Consider the following 8,552-nt stretch of genomic DNA (forward strand, 5'->3'; position numbering starts at 1 on the left):
AGGAAATGGAGGGACACCAATAGAGGGCGCGTTTATGAAAACGCCCTCTAAGGGTACCCTTAGAGGGCGCTTTTAAAAAAGCGCTCTCTAAGTCCATGTACAATTTCCAGTTTATAAGGCGCTTTTGGAAAGCCTTAGAGAGCGCTTTTAGAAGCGCCCTCTTAGGCCCACTTTAGAGGGCGCTTTTTTGACACAAGCGCCCTCTAAGGTCAAACATTAAAATTATAACATATACTGCATGTCTCTTTATTTTCCCTCTCTATATGCTATTTCATTTACGTAACTGGGTTTTCTCTCTACTGCGATTACTCTCTACTGTGATTACTCTCGTCCTCCGTTCGTTCTCCCTCCCTCACCGTCGTCGTCGCCGTCGCCTTTTTCTGCTGCTGCGTTCACGTTCACTGAGTTATCTGCGTCCACCGTCGCTGTTCACTTTCTTCTCCATCGTTACCGTCACCTTGAAGGTATTTATCTTCTCCATCGTTACCGTTCACTTTCTTCAGGTGTTTGATTATGGCATTTTCTAAACTGAGTTTTACATTTTGTGCATTATGTTGATTAATGTTGTTTAGGGCAAACGAGCACTATATGGTGTTCATGAGCACCTTGTTGTAAGGTTTTTTATTTCTGATTGAAAACTGATGTCATTTGGAGTGTGTTTGAGCTTGTGCTTGGAAGTTTGATGATTATGGATGCAAGTTTGTTCATGTTCCAAACACCATAAGTTTGCATTGGTCTTTTGTATGCAGTAGGTGTGTGTGAGTTTGTATTCAATAATGATAAAAAAAAAAAAGAGTTTAGATTGTTGTAACATGAGAGAAATGGAAGGTATATGAATGTGTTTTTTGTGTAGCTTCACGAATATGGTCATTGTCTTACTTGGGTCTTATTGAATCATTTCTATATTACAGATAAAATGGCTAACCAAGACGATACCCATGACGCGAGTGGATCACGTAACAATGTTGAAAAAGAAATCAAACGAGGATTGACTGTTATGAAGTCAATCATTCGTGCAAGAGACAAGGGTGAAAAATTTGAAGTACATTGGAGTGCTGAATACCAACTAATTGAGCCTAACGGTTCAATGTTGGCAAGTTACATTGGTTTCCTTGTTCGCCAACATATTCCGATTACATGTGATAATTTGAGAAGTCCGGAATTGAAGGTTGGCAAAGAAAAAATATGGTCCGAGATACAGGTACTTACCATATATTGTTATATGTTTTTTTTGTTGACTATTTGTTGACCATATATTGTTATAATATTACTTATAATAACACACTCCATGTGTATGTTTTTTAGAGATCCTTTCACATCGATGAAAGCCGGCAAAAATATTGTATTCAATTGGCCGGAAAAAGACTCCGAGGATTTCGATCCTTTTTGTCCAACAAAATTCTCAAGGATGAGGAAGGAAAATTTGTTGAAGAGAACGGCCAATGAAGTATGCGGAAATTATTTCAGCCGAAGAATGGGATAACTTTGTCGCCAAATGAAGAAACGAAAAATTCCATGTAATGTCTATTAATTATGGTATTATACAATTGTTAAGTTACTTGGTTCTAATATGCCTTAAACTTTTTTATCCAGGAAGTAAGCGACAAAAATCGGAAAAGGGCATCAAAACCCGCGTATCCGTACAAAAAAGGGCGTACGGGATATGCACGGTTACAACAAAGAATTGTGAGTATATTCAAATGCTATGAGCTTATACAGTGTCACAATATGTTATAATTGATGATCTTATAATCTGATTCAATGTGTAGCTAGCCGAGGAGAAAAGTGACGCAACATCTCTTTCGGAGCACGTATTGTGGAAGGCTGCTCGGGTTGGGAAGGATGGGGCTGTCGTTGAAGCGGTTCAAAATGTTTATGACGAATGTGTAAGTATATGTAACATTATTTCTTTAATTATATCGAAAATTTTGTTAGACATATAATTGATTTTTGATCTCCTCTAATAATATTTCAGGAGACTTTATCCCAAACCTTACCTTCAACCGAGGTCCAGGATTGCAGGAGCGTACTTAGTCGAGTACTAAATGTTCCTGAGTATTCCGGTCGTGTGAGGGGTAAGGGTTTTGGTGTGACTCCGTCGTCATTTTATAAAAAACCAAAAACAAAAAATCCTACCAACAAAGAGGTGATGGAGACCTTGGCGGAGTTAAGGGCACAAGTACTCGAACTGCAAAAGGAGAATGCAAGGTATAGAGAGGAAAGGTGCGGTTCCGAGGCAAAAGATACTAGTGACCGAGCTAGTATCAATTGTCAACCGAAATTTCCCGAGGTAATTATATATGTTATTATGAAATTAAAATAGCATTTTTTTACTTGACACATATACACGTTAACAATAACATTTATTTTTGGTTTAGGGCATTACACCTTGTCAGCTGTATCTATCGTCACCAACTTATCGCATAGTTGGCAAGGGAAAAGTGCACAACACTTCGGGTGAATTACTTCACCATAATCCCCTCCCGGTGGGATATATGAAAGTTTCGGTTGACCTTGTATTAGATACGGACGCGCTTCTACCATTACCCGACGTTGTTTCAGAGACAACGTTGATGCGAGATGCAGTCGGATCCTTTGTTGGATGGCCGTCAGATCTAATTTTCCCATATGCCGAGGTATATATGTTCTAAATGATTATGAATATTTAGTATTCACATTTCAATTCAGCTACAATTATGATATTTAATCAATCCTTATTACATGGTAATGTTAGACTCCTACAAGACCCACACATAAAACTGGTAAAGGGATTTCAAGACGCATCGAGTCGGTTGCATCTCAAAAAGAGGTACAAATATATATACCCATTGAATTATATACGCAACGATTATGTTGCATCACAAAAAGTCATGATTTAATTTATATGAATTTTTAGGTTCCCGGTCGAAAGTTGAAAAGCGCTGGTAAGGATATTCCAACGACGTCCGGGACAAAATCTCAAATTATGATGCGTCTTGAGAAAATGGTGGAAGAGTCCGATATTATGCACGGCGCCATCCGTAGTGTAGATTTTGATGAAGGTGTTTTCGGAATTGCTCATTCCGAAATAATTGCAAAGGAGGACATGCAACAACTTTTTGAACACGAAGAATTGGGCATCGCTGTCATTCATACATACATATGGTACTCCGATCAATCTATTATTTACTTAGTTGAACAATTTACTTACACATTTCAATGAGTAGTCTAATGTTTATTATGTTTCTATTTAAGGTATATGTATGACACATTGATGCGGGGAACTGAATTGTGTAACCGTTTCAATTTTATTGTTGCTTCCCGTATCAACACAACGTTAATAACGAAAAATCCAACATCCGTAAAGAATGAACTAGTCGATAGATTCATGGCGGTCGGCGATAATACTACACCCAGTTTGTATTTTTTACCGTTTAATTCTGGCAACGGGTTAGATTTTCTTTCTAATAATTTCATTCTAATCTATGTATATCTTTTACGTAGAAAATTTTCATGCATCTAAATTTTTGTTTTATTTTACAGTGGTCACTGGGTGTTGGTTGCTATGGATCTTTCGAGACTAATGGTGTATTATCTCGATTCGTTATCGGGTGATTGGAGTAAATATCCGAGTATGAAGAAGACGGTTGACGCGTAAGTGAAATTCCCCTAAATATTCGTGTGTATTTGTATATTTAATTATGTCTGTCAGATTGATCTCAATATACGTTTTTATTTTGTTAGGGCAATACTAAAATTTAGATCGAAAAAGAATTATCGTAATAGGAAGGACATTACCTGGGTCAGAGTTCAGGTATATATTAAGTATCTTATTTTTGCTTATAATAGTGTTTGTTTTTTTGCTTATAATAGTGTTTGTAAGAAATTAACTATATATATATTGTTTGTTTTTCTGTGTAGTGTCCTCAGCAAAACAATTCGGTCGATTGCGGATTTTTTGTATTGAGATTTATGAGAGATATCATTGCGTTGAATCGTATAGACATCCCAAAAATGGTATGGAATAATAACTTAGGGTTTATTGTAATATTATCGGATATTTCATCTAATTTGTTACTAAATCATGAATATGTTTTATTCTCTTAATTGTAGTACTTTGACGAATACAAATCTTACTCAAGAGCTCATTTGGATGAAATGAAGGATGAATTGTGTCAATTCATTATTGATCAAAGAATCATATAGCTAGGTTGTATATTGTTGTACATATATGTATGGAATGTTGTTGTTGTATGTTGTTGTTGTATATATGTTGTATATTGTTGTTGTACTTTTACTAAATCATGAATATGTTGTTGTATATTGTTGATCAAAGAATCATATATTAATGTTGTATATATGGAGGATTAATGTTGTATATAAATGGATTCATGTTGTATATATCAATGGATTGATGGTGTATAACATTGGATTAAAGGATGAAATCAATATGAATTTTACACTTTTGCAGCATGCGAACAGGTTCCCAATTAAATACCCACTGTTTTTCAAACAAATTTTTTTAAAATAACTAACACTTTAGAGGGCGCTTTCTGTAGGAAGCGCCCTCTAAACACTTTACATTGACAACTTTAGAGGGCGCTTTCTGTAGGAAGCACCCTCTAAACACTTTACATTGACAACTTTAGAGGGCGCTTTGTCCAGAAAGCGCCCTCTAAGGTGGCCCTTTATGGACCACTCCAGAGGGCGTTTTTTTCTAAAAGCGCACTATAATGTGGCCCTTAAAGGGCCACTTTAGACAGCGCTTTCTCCAGGAAAACAAAGCGATGTCTTTACCTATGCCAGCGCCACTTTAGAGGGCGCTTAAAAGCGCTGTTATAGGCCAAAATAAGCGCCCTCTTTTCCCTTATTTGGCGTAGTGACTGAAATGTGTTTAGTCCCTGGTGTAGTAATACCAACCAAATTTAAAGTCCCCGACTTTGAGAAATATAAGGGAGCAAGTAACCCGAGAATGCATATCAGAGCCTACTACCTGAAAATGGTTGCCTACTTAGACAATGATAGATTGCTTATGCACTTCTTTCAAGATAGTTTGAGTAGGGCCTCTTTAGAGTGGTACATGCAGTTGGAGGGAACTCACATCCGATTATGGAGGGATATGGTTGAGGCTTTCTTGAAGCATTATCCATATAACACATATATGGCTCCCATTCGCACCCAACTTCAAAACCTTACTCAAAAGTCTGATGAGACTTTCAAGGAGTATGCGCAGCATTGGAGAGAATTGGCGACGAGAGTGCAACCTCCATATTGGAGCGAGAGTTGGTAGACATGTTTATGGGTAACCTTCAAGGACCATATCTAGATAGGATGATAGGAAGTACGTCCTCAGGATTCTCATACTTAGTCCTTGTCAGCGATAGGATTGAAAAATGATCAAGTTGGAAAAAATTCAAAATGTTGCCAGTACCTTTGCCGTAGCGAAGAAACTGTATGTCGCTTATGGGAAGAAGAGAGAAGGGGAATCCAATGAGACTGTTGTTGTAAGGGGAAGGGTCCTGACATATCATGCACCGTATCAGCAAGTGGCCGCAGTGTCACACATACAAAATCAATAACCTTATACCATTCCAACTGATCAATGAGCTGTTGAACAACATGCTTCATACCAGCAACAACAATATCAACAACCACAACAAAAACAAAAACAACAACGTTACTACCCACAACAATAATAACAAAGGCAAAAAAGGTCATACTTGTTACGTGGCTCATTAGTGCAGTTGAGAGAGTTAGGACCACCAACAACAGTCCTTCCTCCCGGTTACGGTGTTAATATCTGGTGTGAGTTCCACTCTGGTGCACCTAGTCATTCAGTGAAAAACTGCAAGGTGTTAAAATACAAAGTTCTAGAATTGATTTAGTCAAAGGCACTCACATTTGCACCAAATGGTCTGAATGTGAACAATAATCTAATGCCTCCACACAACAAACCCGCGATAAACATGATGGAAGTTGAAGAAGGAAGGAAGTTAGTGTCCCAAATGGACGAGTTGAAGACCCCTTTGATTGATATCAAGAAGTAATTGTCAACGAGTGTCATACCCCGATTTTGGTCCTGAATTTTTTCCATTTTTTCATTTTTATTAGGCACTTGGCCTAAAGTTCATTTGCATACATTCATGACCAAAGGCAACCATCCAATCCTAAATCCATATTTTTGTTACACATTGGTCATTGTCTAGGCTTTTTTGATCATGGTGCTTTTGATTATAAAGTGGATTTTAATTATTTGACTTTTTAATTTTCAATTTGATTTTAATTTCGAATTGAGTTTAATTCCAAATTTCAATTTAATCTTAATTGTTTATTTTACTAATGATTCAAACTCTAATCGATTTTAATTTTCAAATAAATGTTAGAATTGATATCAAAGTAATTTTAACAAATTATAGATTAATTTGATGTTAATTTGTTTTTTTACTGATTTTTTATTATTATTTAAATTGATATTTAAATTAGTCTTGGATTATTTCTAAAAATCCATTTTTATAACCAAACATGATCCATTTCCCATCCATAATGCATTTCAAATCAAAATAGTACATACACTCATTTCATAACATTCAGTAATATTTAACTTTCAAACATTTCCAAACTCATTTTCATACATACATTTTCATTTAACATTCAAGCATAACAATGCATCACATCCATATCCTACAGTTAACTTCTACATTACAACCGATTCCCAAATTTCATCAAAAAGAAAAAAGAAAAAAATCACAACCAAGATATAACCATAATTCACATCTAATCCCAATTCCAATCCAATTTCAAATCCAAGTCCTCCATTGCCGTAATCAACCATCCTCAATTTCCCGGATTTCTATCTAAGAAGAAAAAGCCTCAAAGTCTAGTCAACCTTTGCATTGGAGTTCTTGGAAGACCTTTGGAAGACATTATTGAAGATTTGGAAGAGATTGCTATCGGCTTGCCGGGTGATATTAAGTTAGCAGTGGCAGCTATTGCTAGACGAAGAAAGTTGCTGAGTGATGATGTCTTGATTGCGTTAGCTGATACTTCCTAGGAAATCCTTGATGTCTCTGGCTCAGATGTTTCGGATTTTGGCTTGATAAAAGCAGCTGAAAGATGTAGAAAAGGCTACTTCTAATTTTACAACGATCATTGGCCTTGGAGCATTTGGTTCTGTTTACAAAGCACAGATGCCTACAGGTGAGACGGTTGCAGTTAAAGTTCTTGGTGCTAATTCAAGACAAGGAGAACAAGAATTTTTAACTGAGGTTCTATTACTTGGAAGATTACATCACAAAAACCTTGTGGCTTTGGTGGGATATGCTGCGGAAAGAGGACGACATATGCTCCTTTACATTTACATGAGCAATGGCAGTCTTGCTTCTCATTTATATGGAAAAGGTTATGAGCCATTAAGCTGGGATTTGAGACTTAGCATAGCACTAGATGTTGCAAGGGTGCTGGAATATCTACATTATGGGGCTGATCCACCTATTGTGCACCGTGACATCAAGCCTTCCAACATTCTATTGGATGAGTTTATGAAAGCCAAGGTCACTGACTTTGGGCTTTCCAGACCAGAGATGATTAAGCCGCGTGCGTCCAATATCAGAGGAACTTTTGGATATCTTGATCCTGAGTATATATCTACAAGTACCTTCACTAAGAAAAGCGATGTATATAGTTTTGGTGTGCTACTTTTCGAGCTTATTACTGGAAGAAATCCACAGCAGGGGCTAATAGAATACGTAAAACTAGCTGCCATGGAAAGTGAGGGCAAGATTGGATGGGAAGAAATTGTGGATCCGCAACTGAATGAAAACTATGATGTAAACAAGCTTAATGATATGGCTTCACTTGCATTCAAATGTGTCAGTGGAGTTTCCAAAACTAGACCTTCAATGAGGACTGTTGTTCAAGCATTATCTAAGCTTTATAAGAAGCCTAAAAGAAATCATAGCCAGACATCTTCTACTGCACGGCCGATAATCATAGGAGTTTGTCGGTGTTCTTGAATGTTTAAATCATCTATCTTCTTTTAATTTCGTTTAATTGGCTAAAAGTTTATCTTCAAGAGTTATAAAGTCAATTGTATAATCGATTTGCACCGTCGGTGCATTGAAATTAATCTCTTGTTAAACCATTGGGAATGTGAAGCCCCCTAACATTGTTAGACTGAAGATAAAAAAAAGAAGAAGATGAAAAGATAACTTCCATCGAGCTCATGGCTCTAGATGTTCTAATTGAGGCATGTCAAAAGATAACACAATGGATGTAGAACTGTATTTCAATTGCCATTACAGAAAACTGAAAATACTCATGGCATTGATGAGTTTGAGTACAAGTATTACATCACTTAAATTTTCTGACCCAAACACATGGTTTCAGTACACCTTTTAATGACTCAAATGAAAGCTCTAGCTAGCACTATAGCCACTTGGTTGCGGAAGAAGTGAAGGCCCTCTCTGACGGTATATCACAAGTGAAGAAGATTATTGATCACTATGGAGATTCTGACGGCCTCGCTGTTCCGACAAGCAGTGTAACACCCTTCTAAAATACCCCAAATATTTAAT

The 8,552-nt window shown here is 36.8% G+C and overlaps 1 protein-coding gene across 1 annotated transcript; it reads left to right on the forward strand.

The window, feature by feature from the left end:
• The first annotated feature begins 5,372 nt into the window (after positions 1–5,372).
• On the forward strand, positions 5,373–7,991 carry LOC127093542 (calcium/calmodulin-regulated receptor-like kinase 1). The gene is made up of 3 exons (XM_051032492.1): positions 5,373–5,483; positions 6,839–7,000; positions 7,086–7,991. The coding sequence occupies exons 1-3, from the start codon at positions 5,373–5,375 to the stop codon at positions 7,989–7,991; spliced, it is 1,179 nt and encodes a 392-aa protein (XP_050888449.1).
• The last annotated feature ends 561 nt before the right edge of the window (positions 7,992–8,552 follow it).

This window comes from Lathyrus oleraceus, chromosome 1 (genome assembly GCF_024323335.1).
Source record: "Lathyrus oleraceus cultivar Zhongwan6 chromosome 1, CAAS_Psat_ZW6_1.0, whole genome shotgun sequence".
Lineage (NCBI taxonomy): Eukaryota > Viridiplantae > Streptophyta > Magnoliopsida > Fabales > Fabaceae > Lathyrus > Lathyrus oleraceus.

What these genes read in the sequence shown, in the direction of transcription:
- LOC127093542 (XM_051032492.1), top strand. Translation starts at nt 5,373, where the DNA reads ATGATCAAGTTGGAAAAAATTCAAAATGTTGCCAGTACCTTTGCCGTA. An exon ending in AATCCAATGAGACTGTTGTT is followed by an intron (nt 5,484 to 6,838) that starts GTAAGGGGAAGG and finishes TTTCTATCTAAG; the next exon opens with AAGAAAAAGCCTCAAAGTCT. An exon ending in GAAAGTTGCTGAGTGATGAT is followed by an intron (nt 7,001 to 7,085) that starts GTCTTGATTGCG and finishes TGATAAAAGCAG; the next exon opens with CTGAAAGATGTAGAAAAGGC.